This window comes from Haliotis cracherodii, unplaced genomic scaffold, assembly GCF_022045235.1.
Source record: "Haliotis cracherodii isolate W230 unplaced genomic scaffold, xgHalCrac1.p SCAF_1, whole genome shotgun sequence".
Taxonomy (NCBI): domain Eukaryota; kingdom Metazoa; phylum Mollusca; class Gastropoda; order Lepetellida; family Haliotidae; genus Haliotis; species Haliotis cracherodii.
In genome coordinates, this window is record NW_027266264.1 from 49,336,115 (window position 1) to 49,356,693 (window position 20,579).

Here is a 20,579-nt window from a genome sequence, read left to right on the forward strand (position 1 = left end):
ACAAGAACAATGCTTATTTCTGAGGCATTAAAGAGTTTAACCTGAACTGGTCTTCACTGACAAAAACAATAAACATTAAAGAACGGAAAACCATTACGTTGGTGAAATTAATGACACTGGCGTTTAAACTGTTCTACTTTCAGCTTAGCCATACGGTCGTCGCGGTTGACTTCTCTTCAAACTTTCACGTACTTCCCTTGATGATATAGTTTGAGTTTGAATGAAAAAAACACATGTTTTTCCAACCCACGAGTCTCTACTGCAAACTGAAAATATGAACGCTGTCTAGGTTTAAGATCTGAAAAAAGAAACGCGCCGCCCTTCTTTACATTTTGAGACAAGAGGTACGTGAAAATAAACATTCTTCAAAGTAGCCAAGTTGCCCCTCGAAATTTGATTTGTGTCCGCTGATAATCCCCCCATTTCCTCCCTGTGTGATGTTCCGTCGCGGAAAAAACATTCAGCATTTAGCTCCCATGTCTGAATCACATTGTAAACATGGCTAATGCAGGGAGATTATATAAGTCCATGGTTGTTCTATCAGCATCGCAAAATTGAAAATCTCCATATCGCTAAGAGTAGTTTTGGATCTAAAGGGCTATTCATCATGGATATTATTATAGCTGCAGTCATAATGTGTTGTTTGGGAAGTGTTCAGGCCTACAACAAAGCCGTTCTCAGTCTGTATGTTCAGAGATTCAGTGGGGAGGTAAGTGTTTAAAAAAATAAACCACGCTTAACAAGTCAATGCATTCGCTCGGACATTAGTGTTCAGTTTTGTTGGTGTAAAATATTTAATTCAATGTGTTGATCTATTTGTAAGAAAGATATCTTTACGTGTCGCGTCACTGTATGTTGTAGGGGACCTACGTCGGAAGAGGACAAACCGGGGCGTGTCAGATGGGGCCGGACTTCCCACCTGTTGCTACACATCCTCGGATCAAGAGCCTGGTGGCTATAAATGCGGAACAGTACTCGGGATCTATTGCCTGTGGCATGTGCTTCAGGGTAGGCTTTCTTTCTATGAACTAATCAAAGTCAGTAGTTATCATTCTGTAAAACAACACTTTAAATGTATCTGTGTCTTTAAAATAGTTCGTGGTGTTTGTTCTTGCAGGTGCGGGGTAAAGGGGTGGGTACAGGATCAGACCCCATACAAGGAGACTTCTACGTATTTGTCAACGACATTTGCCCAGAATGTAAAGAAGGTACGTAACGCGTAACCCTGAGGGGCAGCCCCAAGTGGTTTATTCTCCCTGCAGTGTTTTATTGTACGGCAAACAACGACCATGAGTCGTTTATTTCTTATATATCGACATTATATACAGCCTTTTTAGTGATATATACAACAAAGAAGAACAAAGCGTGGCTATTTTTTACCTTGAAACATTGTTATTAGCGGGAAATACAGCACTCATACCCCCTTCCCCGTTCATAAATGGACCTCATTGCCGAGGTCGGATTGTATTCAGGGAGTCATGACTTTTTGAATACAGGTAATTGTTTTTAAAGCTTGAACAGTTTATTAAAATCCTAAAGAGGTTGTACATAATGCTGATATCACATATGAGACATACACGACTCATGGCCGTTGTCCATCACATATGCGCCCCTCATGGTTTATTCTCCCTGCAGTGTTTTATTGCACGATAAGCAACTCCCAATCGTCGTTTATTTCTTAAATATAAGATAGCTGCGCTAGAACGAAGGGTGGTTTATTTCACGATAAAACATGTTCTTTCATGACGTCATTTCTGCAGATTCGAACATTCGCTGACAACTTGATGACGTCGTAAATTGGACCACGTTATTTTTGAGAGAGAAGTGTCTAGTGAGTTGTTCCCCATAGATGTAGCTGGGCAACGCAGATGAACGCAATGACCGAACGACCACATTCAAAAGCGGGAGAGAGATATGAAATCGGTATTGAGAGGAAAGTTACACGGAATCGACGTGAGGATTGTGAGAATATGCGGGAAATACCCAGTTGTCCTTTAAATGCACTGGTCCGACATTGCCGAGATCCGATAGTATTCAGGGAGTCCTCATCATTTGCATACTTGTAGATAGTTTGTGAAAACTTGTACATAATGTTATAAGGTTAAAAATGCATCTCAAAAACATTAGAAAATGGTAACAAATAAAACCGTTATAGCTGCGTTAGTTGCGTTAGATATAGTTTGTGACAGAACTTTTAGTTTGAAAGGAATCAATATATAAAAGACATTTCATATTTATCACAAGTGTATTCTGAACATTTCATAATTGTCATTGGATTGGTTCCTGGTTATCGTCCTTTAGGTAATGAAACAAATAGAGAGTTTCAAGGTATATTTCATTTGGAGCTTCCGGATGCGAGTCACAAAATCAACAGAGAGATGAACAATCTGGCACGTAGGCTTCTGTATTTTTCCGATTACGACACACATGAGTTCATGGTCAGATCTAACATTTAACGAATCAAAATGAGGTATTGTGACATGTGACTAGGACAGGCCAGGCCCGAACACTATAAAATGATATCTTCAACATTAGGAGATCGATCGAGTCGAATCCCGATCGTTCTAAGTTTTCCCCATTTAGTAACGAGTCTGGCCGGTCTGATCCTGTCCTGTATTGATGGATGGGCTGAGAGTAAGTAAAACTATGTGAGTATAAAGCTGGTGTTGCGTTTCTTTATTATGCGAGTATGAATGTTGATGGAGACAACTTTGAGTAAGCGTCTTTAGACCAAGCACTCCTTGACGGAACTGAGCCGATGCTCACCAGGCGAGTTGCACAGTCATGGCTTAACTGACCATGAGGACCAGGAACGGCAATACATTTAGTAACTGTAGTAGGGTCGCACTTGACGCCCGAAAGCAGTTACGACAATAACATGTATTATTAACATTCTTAAAAATTCTCAAAATATACATAAACGACTCGTGGTCGTTGTTTATCGTACAATAAAACTCTGCAGGGACAATAGGTTACGATAAACAACTCCTTCTCGTTGTGCCCTCCCTTTCATAACCGTGTTCGTGGGTTTGTGTACCCTTGTTAGTCTGTGTCTTTCTTTGTCTGTGTGTGTATCCCCATCTTTGTCTGTCGCCCCCTGTGTGTATCCCTATCTTTCTCGGCTTCCGTCTCTGTGTGTGTACCCTTATTAGTCTGTGTCTTTCTTTGTCTGTCACCCTCTGTGTGTGCATCCCCATCTTTGTCTGTCGCCCTCTGTGTGTGTGTGTGTGTACCCTTGTTAGTCTGTGTCTTTCTTTGTCTGTCGCCCTCTGTGTGTGTGTGTGTGTGTGTGTGTACCCTTGTTAGTCTGTGTCTTTCTTTGTCTGTCGCCCTCTGTGTGTGTGTGTACCCTTGTTAGTCTGTGTCTTTCTTTGTCTGTCGCCCTCTGTGTGTGTGTACCCTTGTTAGTCTGTGTCTTTCTTTGTCTGTCACCCTCTGTGTGTGTGTGTGTACCCTTGTGAATCTGGGTCTCCCTTTAACTGCCTTCTTCTGTGTGTGCATCCCCATCTTTGTCTGTCGCCCAGTGTGTGTGTACCCTTGTTGTCTGTGTCTCTTTTTGTCTGCGTCCCTCTCTCAGTGTGTACCTTTGTTAGTCTGTGTCTCTCATTAACTGCCTCCTTCTGTGTGTACCCCTTTCTTTGTCTACGTGGGTGTACCCTTGTTAGTCTGTATCTCTCTTTTTCTGCGTCCCTCTGTGTGTGTACCCTTATTAGTCTGTGTCAGACTCTCTCTTTTCTGTCGACCTGTGTGTGTACCCTTGTAAATCCGTGTCTCTCTTTGTCTGTCTCCCTCTCTGTGTGTCCCTATCTTTGTCTGCGTCCCTCTCTCAGTGTGTACCATTGTTGTCTGTGTATCTCTTTGTCTGCCTCCCTCTGTGTATATCCCTTTCTTTGTCTGGCGCCCTCTCTGTGTGTACCCTTGTTTGTCTGTGTCTTTCTTTGTCTGATTCCCTACCGGTATGTGTACCCTTGTTAGTCTGTGTCTCTCTTCGTTTGCCTCCCTCTCTGTGCCGGGGTGTTCCCTGTTAGCCTGTGTCTCTTCGTATCTCACCATATGTGTGTGTATCCATCTCTTTGTCTGTGTCCCTGTGTGTGTTCCCCTGTTAATTTGTGCCTCTCTTTATCTGTGTCCCTCCGTGTGTGTCCCCCTATTATTCTATCTCCCCCACCCCCTGTATTCCTTTATCCCATATTTCGCTCTGCCCATCTCCTTCGCTGTGACGCTTGGTCAGAACTTAGCTTGAAACCTTGGAAAAGTGCGGATATTATTCGTCTGGATTAAATATGCCTGTACCTAGACCGTCTTGTACGTTTCCGATTAAACTATTCTCAGAAAGTTTGAGAAATACCGGCGGTACCGTCACGGTAACCTCCCAAAACCCCTACATCCCATTTCCCCTACAGCTTAAGACAACAAAGTTCACGATCCATGGCACTGCTAATCCCTAGTCTGTTACCTATTTCATACAATGGAACAACCCAAGAAACACGAATAAATTGACATAAATATTTAATTACGATTACAATATTATTCAAAATTCATAATACATTATAATAAAAAAAATATTTTTCATAATTTATAATACATTATAATAAAATGTTCATTTTTCATAATTCATAATACATTATGATAAATTTCATCTCAAATGTTCAGTGCACTCTTTATCCCAGCCTGAGGAGATGGCCAACCGCATCTAAAAACTGCATTGGGAATTTCACCTCTCTATTCAACTCGTCCTTCAGGCGGCAGAGACGGTTCTCCACCTCTCTGTACACTCTATTCCTGACTCTTGGAGCTGCTCCAAAGTTGAGATGTAAAATCTTAGCTCGTTCTGCCTGTTCCACCATCCTGACTACCTCCACAAATCGGTAGATGTTGGGATGTCAGTGAGGGAGACCTCGGTTGAGTCGGTTGTGAAAGCCTTCCAGGTTGTTGTTCGTCCTGGGACCTGTTGTACCGTGATGGTTCCACAGTGGTAGGGGGAATCGTGCTTCGTGGTCGACCCAGGTAGTGACGATGTAGTCGTTGAAGGCGACAGCTCTTGGTACATCTGGTGTGTTGTCCATTGCGTCAACCCACGTGTCCTGGATCTTGTTCTGGGAGAGTAGGGGTAGGCCAGCTGCTCTTCTTATCCATTTGCAGACTTCAGGATATTCTCGATACGCGACAGCTAGTCCCAGATCCTGGACCTTCCTCCATATCGCCTGGCAGTAATGGAAGAAACAAGTGTAGTAATTGTTTCTTCCTATTGTTATTTTTGTAATTTCTAAAAATTGTCTTCTCATCATACAGACATCTTTCATTACACTTACATTAATTTTTTTTTAAAAACTTTCCTTTAAGTCCCCTAATCCCCTGAAGCTCTACCCCTTTCATTTCTACTACCTCTACTCCAGACCTTAATCTCTCCTTTATGCCATAATGCCAAACAGGTAAATGCTGTGTGTTGTTTTAACTAATTGTAGGGGAACTGGGTTGTAGGGGAAATGGGATTAAGGGGTTTCACCAATGGCAATCAACTCATTTTGCAGATTCACATCCCTAGGCGTGCAAGAAGGATATGATTGTCGATTCGAATCCCAGATCTGAGTTTCTAGGTTTGTCAGCACCATACTAGTGCAGACGGTTTCACCAAAGCAGCAAATGTGTTCGACTGTCGAGATTTCCTCCCATATTAAGCTGTCACGTTGTGATGTTACCGACAATCCAGTCCAAAACGCACTCAACCAATACGCTGACCCATTGCAGGTGACATTGACCTCGCGGAAGAAGGTGATGGAAGTTGGGAGGTGGAGATCCAGGCTGTGCAGTGTCCGGTCGGAAACACCAAAATAGAGTATAAGTTTCAAGGAAGTAACCCATGGTACATCAAGCTCCAGGTCAGGAACGCAAGGTCAGTAACACATCTGTTCAGTCGTATCGCCATGTCCTTAACCATAACCACATGCTTGTATCATCTTCATATGCATCACTTTCTGATATGACCACTCCACGAGAATAGCCTCGCATATAACACCTAATATATTACGGTAACCTACAGCCTTGCTTCTTAGAATTACCTATACCGCAATGTTCTACTTCTTTCTAAAATAAGAAATTGACATTGATGTTGCATTCAATTGAACGGGTGAATGGTTTATGTTAAGTCCCATCCCTTAGACGTGTAAGTATCCGCCGTGTCATTTTACCACCAATCCCGTTGGGACTCCCAGTTAGAATTGGTCCCAACAACAACTGATGCCTGTCTTGAGAGGTAACAAAATGGATTGGGTGGTCAATCACAAAGAATTGGTTGACTGAGTGTCATCGTATGGTGTGGGGCGTACTCAGAATATCAATCCCTAGATTGTCTGGTGCAGACCGACGTCATACAGCTGCAATTGTGCTGAGTACGGCGTTACAAAGCAAGCAAATAAATAGTCCCATGCCAGTGACTGTGGGTTTCGCCGATGTACACAACCGCCTAGAAGTTCATTCCCCTTACACGCATGGGCACCGCCTTACAGAAACCGTGTGCATCCCGTTCGTCACTCGTGTGCAACGCGTGACACACTCATTAGAGGGGAACAAACTTTTGACCAAAGGAGGACCCCTGTTAAGCTGATCTTGGTGGTGGTAACAAGGAGAGACATTTTTGATATCCTAACGGAAAATGCTAATACACATGTTATTTTTTGTACTTGCGGATGTCTCATTTTTAGATGTGTGATTTTGTAGGAAAATATGAGTACTGGTGTGGCTTCTTCATGATGTTTTGCGATGGTGTCAAGAGAATACACGATCCTAGTAAATCCTAATACCCTTATTACATTATGATGGTTGGGTCTCTTTGTCTTAGCTCCATAGCCGTAACAGAATCAGAATCAGTTTATTCTCAGAAACCACAAAAGGTGGTACAAGAGCATATTACAATAAATAATTATGCATATGTACAAAAAGCAGACAAGATGGCAGTTAATAACAACATGTGATTACCTAGCATTTTTAATACTAATGGACATTTTTACAATAATTCTCGATATTTTTTTAAAATCCTGTGTTTTGTTTTTGATAAGAGTTTTACAAATTTATAATATTTGGCCATTCAGTATAATATGATGAGAGAAATGTTCGCCTCTCTCTTTTAAAATAATTACATCTGAATAAGTAGTGAAATTCATCAGCAATAGATGGGGAATTACATAATTTACAAGTTCTATTTTCCTTTGGAATATTTTTCCATTGGCCAGTCTCATTAGGTAAATTATGATTACAGGTTCAAAATCGTAGCATTGGTATTGCTATTCATTTTGGCAATAGAAGATATTTATCGAGAACCGGAGTGTCCTTTAAATGTTTATAGTATAATCCTTTAGAACTAGAATTAACGTCACTTCTCCATTTCTGGAAAAAGTGATCTTTAAGTATTTGCTCTACTTCTGGCACTAGCCACTTTGTTGTGCAAATTGACGGATTGTTAAATACATAAGATAATCCAATACTGTCTAATATATCCATAACACATCTAACCCAGGGATTTGTTGATGCAGTAGTCTTGTTCCCATTAATTGACAGATATTGATATAACAGCTGTGAAAGTTTATACACACCAGCATGATATGTTAATTTGTGCCAGATAGATATCATTCGTTTACAAATTATTATTCTTAATGGTAGCCTACCTAATTTGCCATATATCAAATAACGAGGAGTTGAATTTCTTAATCCTGTGATAGGTCTGAGGAATTTGAGATGTATTCTTTCTATAATTTCTAAACTTTCAAAGCCCCAGATTTCTGAACCATAAGTTAATATTGGTAATCAATTGGTATCAAAAGCTGATAATACACAGTCCAAAGGTAAATTTAAATTTCTTGATTTTTTTTTATCAGGCAAAACATTGCTTTCAAAGCATTATCACTGAGGGACAAAAGACTTGATACTAGTTTTCTATTCCTGTGAAGTACAATTCCTAAATACGTATAAGTGTCGACAATATCTAGAGTTTTATCAGAATAGTGAAATTTATGTTTCGAATTTTTCGATGTGCCACCCACGAAAACCACAATTTTTGTTTTATTTATATTTACATGTAATTTCCACTCTTCACAATATTCATTAAAAGTGTCCAAAGCTTTTTGTAAACCTTCTGGTGATTCATAAAAAAATACAGCATCATCTGCATACAATAGAATTATGAATTGGATCCATACAATTAAGTCTTTATCTTCATCATAGTTGAGATTAACTCCTCCACACCCAGATGAAAGCAAAAAGATTTCCACGTCATTTATGAAAATTGAGAATAATAGAGGGGATAGGTTTTCTCCCTGTCTGACACCTATATTACAAGGAAAGTAACCTGCATTTTATCATCACACTGTATCAACGATTTAATATTTTTAAAAATATTTTGAACTAACGTAAGAAATCTACCTTTGATGCCAATAGTCTGCATTTTCCTCCACAATCCCACTCGTCAAACAGTGTCAAAAGCTTTAGTAAAGTCTATGAAAGCGCAGTATAATTTTTGTTTATTTTTTCTTAAAATTTGCAAAAACATATAAATTACAAATATATTGTCAGCAGTTGAGAAAGATTTCCTGAATCCTGCTTGAGCAGGTGATACAATATTATTTTTATCTAGGAATTTAGTTAAACGGTTGTTTAAAATTCTGGTGATTAGTTTTCCAAAGCAACTAAGGATAGCGATTGGCCTATACGAGTTAGGGTCAAGTGGGTCACCTTTTTTCTTGTAAATCGGTTTAATTATACCCACTAACCAAGATTCTGTAAGTATACCCTTTTCAAATATCAGGTTAAATAGTTCAACTAACAAAGGGGTTAATAAATCAATACTATCAATAAAATAATCATTTTCTATAAACTCAATACCGGATGCTTTATTTCTCTTTAGTTCTCTTACTGCTATCATAACTTCATCAGGTGTGATATCTCCATTTAAAGTTTCATATTGAGTATCCATAGTACATTCCTTCATTTCCGGGTCTTCAGAAGTTGTTTCATTGAGTGACTTAAAAACCTGGTAAAATTCTTCAATTTAAGGACAAATATTGTCATCTTTTTTATCTCCTTTCAACATTTTCCAAAACTCTTTTGGAGAGTGTTTGTGTTTTTCTCTTAACATTTTACCTAAGTTATCTTTATATTGTTTTATATGCTTATCCATACATTTCTTATAAGCCTTACATTCATATTTTAACAGGCGTTTGTTATAAATAGAATTAAATATTTTCAAGCGGCGTTTTGCTTTGTAAAAACTTTTTCTAGCATTTATACATTCCTTTCCAAACCATGGTTTGTTCATCTTATAATTCCCTGGAAAAGAGCAGCATTTAATTAATGAGAGTAGGTTATATCATGGAAGATACACTTGAGCGAGAGGGTTCTACTAATTACCGTACCACAGGAAGAAACCTGTAGACGTGAGCGCGGGGTTGTGTAGAAGATGGCCGTTGCATAATGAACATTGAGCAAAAGCACTTTTGTTTTCACTGGCTTGTTGAATAGTTTCCCAGCGCTACTGTCAATATATCTTCTACTTGATCCTTGATACATCATTTTGGCATTGGCAATATATTATTTCAACGTATATTATTAGTTTACTAGTCATTTGTTTTTGAGTATTTGTCAATTGTGTTTAGCTAACAAGCAATAATGGTAATATATGGTGACATGTAAATATAAAACGTCCCACGTAAAACGTAGTACATTGTGTAAGTACAATAGTTAATATAAATATTCAAATCGCATAAAAATACAATTATAACAAGATACATATGTAATTCTAAAACATGTGTCCCACATTCAGAGCCAGGTGGAAAACTGATTAAATAAAGGGAAGAAGCTTGCCGTTACACATATGTAGATACATCGACTGAATATGACTATATATGTAAATGTTAACATTGTACCTATCTACACGAACTGTAAAAAAGTGGCATAAGGTCACGGAGACGAAAGCCATAGATATCATACCTTATTCGATTTTTTAGATGATAAAGTACATTATTTGATAAATTCTGTTATGATATCTAAACATCGATTTGCGGTATCAATAAACATTTCATGGGATAATAAAATCATACTTGTGATATAAATTCATTCTTTGGTACCCATAAATGAATTGTTGATATAAAATATGGAATAAATAGTAAAAAGGCGCCCCACATATTGTTTTTTGTGGATTATTGAGTAACGCGATTGCATCACGGTAACAGTGTTAATTGCTAATCTTTTTTTCTGCACCATCATTTCTTCCATCTTTTCAAAAACTGTTTACAAAATGGCAACTTATGATTAACCAATGAAATTATACTGACCCGACCTGCGTTTATTAATCTCTCTGTCATTACTATCGTTAACATGTGTCTAGTTTTAAGTGTAGTTTTATGCTATACATTAGTACTGATTAGGGAATGACACATCATCGTATCATCTAATATATACATGTAGCACAACGGTACTTTGATTCTGTAGCACAAGAAACATCACCCCGAATTACTGTGTAACGGTTAACCCGTTGTTTTCAGACGTTCCATTCAGACAGTTACCGGTTATAAAGAGTTGAAACATACTGACTCCCTACCTATTCAGTATGATTACGTATGATTACATGGCTGTGTGTGTGTGCGTGCGTGCGTGCGTGCGTGCGTGCGTGCGTGCGTGTGTGGACGAAATACAAGATTGTATTTCGACGTAAAAGCTATAATTGATGATGATAATATATGAATGTTATTGTAACAAGCGCAGCGTGTGGAGATAGACTTAAATACGTTGGACACAGTAACATATTTCAACACCTTTTGAAACGGTAAAATAAGATACATTTAAACGGTAGTAGCATACAAACACCTGAATTGAAAGGTCTACAAAAAGATATATTTCTTATAATAGAAGGTCCACAGGGGTATTCAGAAAAGAACCGTAACTCGTTACGACAAAAATAGTTCTCTTGATATTCAATACTGGACATTTCCCCACACCCAACTTTTTGTTGTTGTTTTTTGTAAAAGTTAAAGAGAGGATGTTTGGTGGGGGACTTGACGTATCTTTTCAGAGGGTGTTACTCTGACATTACCCACTATTTATTGGAGGATACTGGAAATGAATATAGACTGTCATGTTGTCTGACTGTAGCTAGGTTTTGTTATCTTAACAATCACTGGGTGTGGCCATGTGGACAGTTTCACATTAGGGGTTGTGATTTTTACAATTGCCCAAATGATCCTGCTGAGTATTATATTGGAGCTTGCCAAAGGTAACATTTTATTATTAAAGGAAATTGATAGTAAGTACTTAATACCATGTATACAGGATATGTTCAGGATTTTTAGCCCTTTTCCTCGCCTGTGTGTAATGCTGATGGAAAGAAGTCACTCATGCATTCTATGTGAAAGAAGATCAGACTTGGTGGGAATCCGTGTTTATCTGTAACAACGTCCCACTGGTGACATTTCAGTGAACTTGGCAAGTGGTGGTGAATTTTGATATTCATATTATTATAACCTGTCAAGTTGTACACAAATTTGTGTTTAAATCAGAAATATTCAAAGGGACTGTTGTCTTCACACGTCCATATCCTAATTAATAAACATTATTTATTGTATGGATTATATGAAGATTTTATCTAAGTATATGTTTGACATTTTGAGTGCATGAAAGATGGGATTAAGGGAGAAAGGAAATATTTTCTTAAACGTTTCCAATAACTAATGGAACAGGCCTATTACCTTGTGATCACGTTGGCGTTTTTCTTTACAGTTAAGGAAAAGATAAGAAACTTGAAGTGAACTACATTGGAAAATGAGAGAAGAAATTGCTAGTCAATGTTTTTATCATAAAAACCTCTCTGTTCAGAAAAGAACAGTTGTTAATTTAGTACTTTCAAGAGGAATCCCAAACCTTCTCTCACTCTGTTATGATATATTAAGGCAAGGGTAAAACAAAAAACATTAACATGCAGCAAAGAATTTTTATTGGACTTGTTAATTTGCTTATTGTTGATATGCATGTGTTCAGATTATTGAAAACATCTACTATATCAACTATAATATGCTTCCGTTTGTGAATGGGTGCAATACTTGCTTATTGGCTCCCCAGTTCTCACAATACTTTAGGTGAAAGCAAAATTTTGTGTTTAATTAACCTAATCTCTCATGTCAGAGACTGATATCAAACCGCATGTGGTGTTACACAGCCAGAGTCCAAACTCTCGTGTATCTACTTTAATGTTTAGCCCTCGTGATCTAACGTTCTAACATTTCAGGGCATAGACATCATCCTATACACAACATATGCGTTCTGGACATATTATCGTTCGGTTCCATAGCCTGTACTGGCTTAAAATTGACTTTATTAGCCTTCTAATGTTACGTCTAGTACATACAAACAGGACCGTTTAGCCTATATAAGGAATGTAGCAGGCAGTAAATCTTTCAGTTTGCTGACTTATGTTGGTAATACCCGTTTTTATTTAGCAAATAAGGGATCAGTTAGTAACACAAAAATACGATAGCCCAGTGTATCCACAATTAACTAGAATGTTTCATGTCAACAAGCCAGGTATTTGCCCACATCAAATATTTTTTGCTTAATTGCGGCAATGTGGTTTATCAACACTTGTATAACGCTTGCGTCAGTGTACTTTATCAACACTTGTATAACGTTTATTCACGCATGATGTGGCAGACTGAAATTGAACATTATGATAGCGTCAGCAGGGATAATAGAGGTCATAAGACATAACTTTATTTGCTTTTCAGGCCACACACAGTGGCATGTGAAGATCATACATATATGTGTTTAAGTTACTTCTTTGATAGGCATGTAGAAGTTGCAGTACTAAGAAAGGATAAGATTTATGGATGAACAACTTCTTTAAAACAATTAAGAGCGACGTTTCGGTGTTGGTAAACTTGCTTGATAACGGTGTTAGAACCTACACCGAAACGTCGCTCTTAATTGTAATAAAGAAGTTGTTCAATCATAAATCTTATCCTTACTTATGTTTAAGTTACATGGGCAGCAGGCTAGATTATTTACATCAATACAATGAAAATATTATGTTCAATAAAAGAAAACGTTGATAGCTTTTTAACACCCGTTTTTTGTACAATTAAACAAACTGTGGACATATTCGCTTATTGTAATAACATCTAGGTAACAAATAATATCTATGTCTGACCTAAAAACATAATCAGGGCGGCCAGTTTTGACTTGCCAAGTGCCTTAAATTGAGTTTATTCTTAAACATGTCAAAAGCGATTGACCTTACAATGTATAGCTGGGAATTGTCTCTGGCACGGTTATGGGTAATGACGTATTGTATAATATTACTGGGGAATATTCAAATTAGTTGCTGTCATTTACTCCAACGTCAAGCGTTTCAACAGAACCATAACTTTGGTTATATATCAACTCCCTGTTTCTATGTCTTAAGTTGTTAATCGGTAATTGCTGTCCAAATTTATCAACTTATTAATCTATTGTTGCAAGCGTGACGGATTTGTTTACACAATAAAAAATGAAATTGATCATGAATCAGTGAGGCAGTCAAACACCTGTATAAGAAATGTAAAAGCAGCCATGTTACATTTAGTCCAAAAGTATTAAACTTCATCCATCACTAAAATGTCACCAGTTGGAAGACCAGTTCGCAGATACACAAGGATTCTAACTAAGCTTCAATCTATGAAAGCTAACATGTGAATAAGTTCACTGAAATTTAAATAATTAAAGCGCTTGCAGTGACCAGTTAAAGTAATCAGTGAGATGGTATATAAATACTGGGAACGCCAAACAACTTCATTGTAAATAGACATATGCACCTGTGAATGGCGTGGTGGCCGTAGCCTTGTATATCAAAGTTTCAAATACCGAGTGAAACAAAGACGAGGTCCCTGCATACACTGGACATGATGTATGCTGTATGTCCAGCCACCATCAATATCTCTGATGATCTTTTCGCGATTCCGAGCCTTGCGCATAACTATTGTCACCACCTGGTTGAGTGGCTTCCTTCCACCAACGTGAAAGGATTACCCACAACCAATTTCCTTTAATAATAAATTGTTACCCTTGGTATCCCTTGCAATACTCATTATGGTCATTTGGCAAGTGTTAACATCACAAACCCTAACGGGGTCACACCCGGTGATTGTGAAGATCTCAAATTCTATCAAAGTCAGACAACATGGCTGTTCATATTCATTACCAATCTTCTCTTAGAATTAGTGATACATATTAGAATCCCCCACAAAAACATTCTCTTATTAATTCTTACAAAATGCAAAACAGAAATTGAGGAGTGGTGAAATGGGACATATCCCTACGTGACAAAATATGACATTAGGTGTGGTGACATCTCTATTATAATTGTACGATCTAAAGCATACATTTGACGTACGAAAGGCGTAATATTTGCAATCACCTGGAATGACTCATGTTGCCAAAACGTAAAACGAATATGTCCGCAATCCACAAACAATGACTTCATCAATGGCGAACATTTACCAACCCGCGACAATCATGTCAACTCGGTGTTCCCCTAGCAATAAACTCGCATCTAAATTCACTACTGTTCTGCTGTCGGCTAGTCCCAATGGCTAGACTGGACCCTCGTGGAATGGGCCATGCCATAAAATTCTAGCAACCGAACCGAAGACGGGCCGACCTTGTGTTTATGGTCTAGTGAACACAGGTCAATGGCTCCTCATTAACTCAAGATTTACATCTCACTGTTTTGTTTTATCTCACTATTCATTTGATACATTTGTCAAATTCAACTGAAACCTGGTCCCGTGTTACATGCACACCCGTTGCACGCGTTCTCAACGCGTGTTAGGTCAATGAACTCCTAGGCAGTAGTGTATGATAGTATACATGTTTCAGTCAATGTCTATAATCAGACAATATGTAAATTGACCAAACCAATTCAGTCAATATGTATATTGACTGATTTTCTCAGGTAGTGTACATATTGACAGAAATTTAGACTGAATGTCTGGAACGAATCAGACTCTTTATTTTGGATCTATTTTGATCTTATGATGAGATCCAAAGTTCGTGGACAGAATGGGTTTAACTACTACTCCCAGTCTTGTAATTCGTTTGCGCTCCTTCTGTCATTCAAAGTAATCTACTGCCAGTGAATCAGTCAATATATACACTGACTAAAATGTCTAGTCAATATACATGTTGCCTAGTTATAGACATTGACTTAACATACACACCGGGGAAAAACGATATTCAACCCCTCAGTTTCCACTGACTAATGAAACAAGTTCCGGAAAATGGCAAGAAATAACTGACACAAAATAAGATCGGATATAGAATTTATAAATAATAAAATTGGCTGATTACTGTCATGGTAGCATGTTGACGCCCGGTTGTATTTAAGGACCACATTGTGGAGTGCGGTCCGAATATTTGCCATCTTTGCGCCTCTGGTGTCCTCCTTCATGCCATGTTAACGGGGGATGATTAAATATTGCAAAACAGTGGATTTAAATACCCAAATGTGATGCCTGAAAAGACTTCATTTTGGAGAATGCATTAGTGGGATGTACATGCATGCCAATGTAGGTTCTGAAGTCACCGTCAAACATGAACGGTCCATACTTATGATGTAATACCACCCTTGTCCTAGCCATCATTGACATTACAGCTTAAATTAAGGCATCTTCCCGAGGCAAGGGACTTAAATTACTCTAAAAGTCCAGTTTCCACCCTAGCCGAACTAGGCCGGAATTTCTAGACTCGACCGTGCGCCACCAGTGGCGATTACGAGTTATGTCCTTCTCTGTCCCTCCTATTGACGAATCAGATTCCACCTCTCATATCACTTGCATTTGCTAAAAAAAGCCGATCTGATCGATAATCAGATTCTATATTGAGAAAAAAACGGGCCTTACCCCGCGAAATGCATCAAATCACCTGAGCACCTTGATAAAAAAACCAAATAATTCAAAATATCTGTCTGTGGAAACTGGATTTTTAAAGTGAGTTAACTCCCTTGCCTTGGGAGGACGAAGTTAAGGTGACATGTTATCATTCAGTACCTCGGGGATGCTTAACTTTTTTACAGGCGTATAGTAGGCCCACGAACTACATCACTTTCGGGGTTGCTCCATCAATAAGCTGATAACCATGATGTAACATCAATACTGTTCACATCGGTCTAGACCCGTGAAGATCCTGTTTGAACAGATCTTCAGCAACCCATGCATGCCGTAAGAGGCGACTTTGTTTGTCGTAAGAGGCGACTGGCGAGATCGAATGTTCAGGATCCCTGCCTATGTTGGTGCATGTCACCGTATCGCAATTGTGTGGATCGATGCTCATGGTGTCAGTCACTGGATTGTCTGATCCAAACTTGAGTATATACAGACCTCCGTCATATAGCTGGAATATTGCTAAGTGCGGCTTTAAACAACAAATAAGCAAACACACAAACACAGTTGCCAAACAAACAACTCACGCAATCATTACAAGCCTGCGTGCTTAACTATTTCCAGAATCCCAGTTAACTCTATCATGGTTGATCGCGATGGACAACCACATCCTATGAAGCACACGGCAGATGGGTTCTGGGAATTAAGCGATGGATTGGTAGAGCTCCCCATCAAACTGGAGATGACAGCAGTCAATGGGGAGTCCGTCCGTGACATTATAACCAGGATAGGTAAGAACATTAGTCATTGTCGCAGCAGATGTCGTTCATGTTTGACACACACATGCAACGTTATTTGAACAACAAAAACGTGTAATCAGGGACTTTGCTACGTTGTAATATAATCCTTCTGTGACAAAGCTTTGGGGTTATACTATTGATTAATTACTCCATGGAGACCACTATCACAGCTCACTGGGCCCATTAAACATTCATTTTCCTTGGACGGGATAAGTGCGTAAATACTGCCAGACATGAACAGTGACTCTACCTCCAATGTCCATCCTCAAGTCTCCAGTGTATTTAATCTCCATTCTGTTATGATAAATAACCCTGCATACTGTAGCTTTTTAAATACTCGATTCGAACCTTGTCTCAAGCATATCCTCGCAGCAAAATGACTTGTCTTCAACGTCTGAGTTGTGTTATTGGATAGAATGTATGGAGGTTGCAATTTTGAATGTAGATCCATGCCGAACACGCATTCAGAAGAGGTATTTGGATTTGTTTTGAATTGAAACTCATCAGCGAGAGATAGTTAGTGCATATTTTCAAAAGACATCAGGGTACCCTGGGAGAATGGTATGTTGGCCACATTTTGGAACTTCAAGGAATATTACAAATGAAAATTACTTTTATAATGTGTAATGTTTCGTGGGTTACTTTAGAAGATAACCCCATGTGCAGAGCTGATACGTCCTGTATAGCATCCATAAACATTGGAGGCGGTTCTGATGTTTATTGATGGAGATGGGCTTTGTCCAACTTTTCATAATTCTATATCAGCTCAATTCAATGTCATTCATAGAAAGAATACTGACAGTTATTATCGTTATTACGGTATCTTATTAAGTAAGATTCTTCAAAGTGGATAAAGGGACCTGGAAGAACTTAAACTCGTAATTTTCCATTCAATTTGTAAATGTACCAAGACCGCCATCTTGGATTCTCGATGCGGGGGCCGGCATCGAGCAGTCATTGCCTGGGACTCAGTTTTGGCCGATGTCCAACGATACCCAGATATCATAAATGAGAGTAAGCCAGTGACGTCACTTCCGGAACGAAGGTAGGGTGCCAAATGGGTCCACGGTAGACATCACAATAGAAATGAAGTACACTTGGTAATCGAGGATGAGTGTTGTCGATCCATTTCTCACAATATGTTTAAGTTCAATAAAATCCCATATAAACTTTCTGTGTTGCGAATCGTGTAATTATCTGCTTCTATTTACAGAAAGCGATGTTGTCATTCAAGGCGAACACGGAGTTCAGTTTAGTCGTGACAACCGCCTTCCTCACGCTTGAACCTCAGATGCCAGCACACAGGAATCCATGTACCGTTATGCTCTAAGTAGTGCTACAACCTCAATGAGCCATGATGCTAGTACCGTGGTACGGTTACAATTAAAGCGAACCACTCTCCCAACCTAGACGCTTATTTCCGTAGTCATATCTCGTAATAAATAACATCAATGTTACTTTGTCTCGAACTATTTCCTTTCACTATTTCAGAACGCACTGACAGCAATGACAACGTGTGCTCACACCTTTCAGATGACGTGTGCAATCTCCCTGTAATACCATGATTTGATTTGTAGCATCACTTTCAGAAATCATTGCGACTGCACAAAGAAAAAACAAGACCGTACTCTGTCATTGAAAGAAAGCAAAACGATTCCTACACCTTTTGTTGATGGGTGATTCTACAAACAGTAAGAGTGCACAGTTTCGAGTGGACAGCATAGTTCTTGATATTGCTTTGAAACGTTTGGCCAAATCAGAAACCAATTCCACCAATCGTGCGAAAAATATGTTCCTGAACTTGAAAACAAGGTTGTTGATGCCTTAAAGTTAAGCTAAGTTATCGGGGGGGGGGGGGGGGGGGGGGGGGGGAGGGGTCATATTCTCACAGATGACGTCTCAGTCTCCTACCAATTTGGATGACAACTTTATAAATCATTCTGCATTTTGTCGAAGCATATGCCAAATATGTGCCAAAAGAGAAGATAAACCAATAAGATGTCTTTCAGAGTGGTTAAGTCAGTATTTGGTGCTGTCACGTGCAGAATGCACAAACAGCCAGAGGAACAAACCCATTCTGTCCCAGCCAGGTGCCATCTAAAGTGTGACTGCCTTACATGAACAGTTTGGGTTTGTTCCCACTGACAAGGTCTTACAAACATAACTGTTATATGTCCGCATCACTTCATTATTGGTTTCGTCAAATAAGTGACACATAAAATAATGCCACGCATCAGCATTATCTACATTTGCCTTGACTCTAAAACCGATGTCACTTCCTCTTTTGTACTGGATTCCAAATCCGTAGAAAGAGAGATACATTACTGGGTCCTGCAAATGTGCCACAAAATTCCTATCGCCAAAATTAACAATGGTCCTTAATACAAACAAGGAAGCACTTCAATGTATTCACAGAAAGTAATTGTGACAGTGGTATAAATACCATGTTTGGATTCGCCAAAACTCAAAGGATTTGTTTGAATTCACATAAAAGAACCCAACTTAGATCAATTGTGTTAAAAGATTTGACTTTTCAACTCTGTACACCAATATCCTAGACTTGCAAACAATTTCCTAGGCAAAATTATTAGTTTAAATCATAATTTCTAGATCATATAAATGACAAGAACAAGTCCCTGTTTGAGACTGGCGTCCTTGTACAGGTCGCTTATCCAGACTTGCCAATCTTGAGGATAGAATTACCATACACTCATGGACTTTCAGTACAACATTGGGGGCTAACCAATATGCCACACCACAAACCTTAGGGAAAGCGTCATTGCTTGATCCATGGGGTATATGTTACTAAAAGTCGTGACCATAGATAAAGCTGAAATCCTGGTCAAAGTGGCTTAAAACCCAACTTCCTCACTCACATAGTTATTAGAGGTTGCAACTGGGTGTTTCCACTGAATAAATCAACGTCACTGATCAACGCAAGACTCTTGTCACAACGTCAACACAAGAGTCAATGCGAGGTCACAGTAACATGATACAAAGTTGTTATTACCTCGGAATGTGTAATTAAAAACCTACAACCACAGGCACTCTAACTAAGCTACCTTGATTGTCAACACGCTAAGTGCCACTTGAGCATAATACAATCAACCGCTCAAAGCAGATTTCAAATGGTCTTGTATCTATATGAGTAGAGGGAACGTGCTTAATTTGTTTGCTCTGCAGTCGGAATCGTACAATGGACAATACTTTTATAACATTGTAATTATTAGTTTTAATAGATTCCGATAGAAATGGAAACTGTCAGTACGTTTATACACTGACAGATCTCCCACTAATGGTATCACTGCTGCTAATCAAAGAAACACATCTGTTAGTTATTTTGAGAGGGTGTACAAACAGGAATACGTGTTAATTGGCCAAGGTGGTGCACGAACATGCATTGAGTTTTGTTGTTTAAAGCTGCTCTCAGCAATATTACAGCTGTATGACGGCGAGTCACACAAACCAGCGAATGGTATTATAAGCAACCCCCTCTCCTGTGCCGTTGGGGGACGATGAAAACCAAGTTACCGAGCCTGACCACCCCATCATGCAGGAACCCAATACGACCATCAGATGTTGCTGAGCACCTGGTGGGGTGAAATGGGGTTTAACGTCGCGTCAAAGATTATTGAACTTAATTATATAGCGTCGTGCATGCATTATTTATTTATTTGTTTGTGTTTTTTTAAATTATTAATTTTATTTATTTATCATTATTATTATTTTTATTTATTTATTTTTTATTTATTTTATTTTATTTTTTTTGGGGGGGGGGGGTGTAGATGGTAAGGGGCGGCTTTGAGTTTATTAGTTTCTTATATAGCATGTTTTTTTGTGTGGGTTGGTGGGGATTTATATATGATCATGGGAATATAAACATATG

At 38.7% G+C, this 20,579-nt stretch overlaps 1 protein-coding gene across 1 annotated transcript; it reads left to right on the forward strand.

Annotated features, from left to right (window-relative positions):
• The first annotated feature begins 607 nt into the window (after positions 1-607).
• On the forward strand, positions 608-17,977 carry LOC139465042 (expansin-YoaJ-like). The gene is made up of 6 exons (XM_071246739.1): positions 608-709; positions 862-1,008; positions 1,118-1,208; positions 5,749-5,893; positions 16,518-16,684; positions 17,907-17,977. The coding sequence occupies exons 1-6, from the start codon at positions 608-610 to the stop codon at positions 17,975-17,977; spliced, it is 723 nt and encodes a 240-aa protein (XP_071102840.1).
• Positions 17,978-20,579: the final 2,602 nt, after the last annotated feature.

Bases quoted from the DNA above. Each gene is read 5' to 3' on its own strand.
- LOC139465042 (XM_071246739.1), top strand. From the start codon at position 608: ATGGATATTATTATAGCTGCAGTCATAATGTGTTGTTTGGGAAGTGTT. The intron at 710-861 runs GTAAGTGTTTAA...TGTATGTTGTAG, and splicing joins TTCAGAGATTCAGTGGGGAG to GGGACCTACGTCGGAAGAGG. The intron at 1,009-1,117 runs GTAGGCTTTCTT...TTGTTCTTGCAG, and splicing joins CCTGTGGCATGTGCTTCAGG to GTGCGGGGTAAAGGGGTGGG.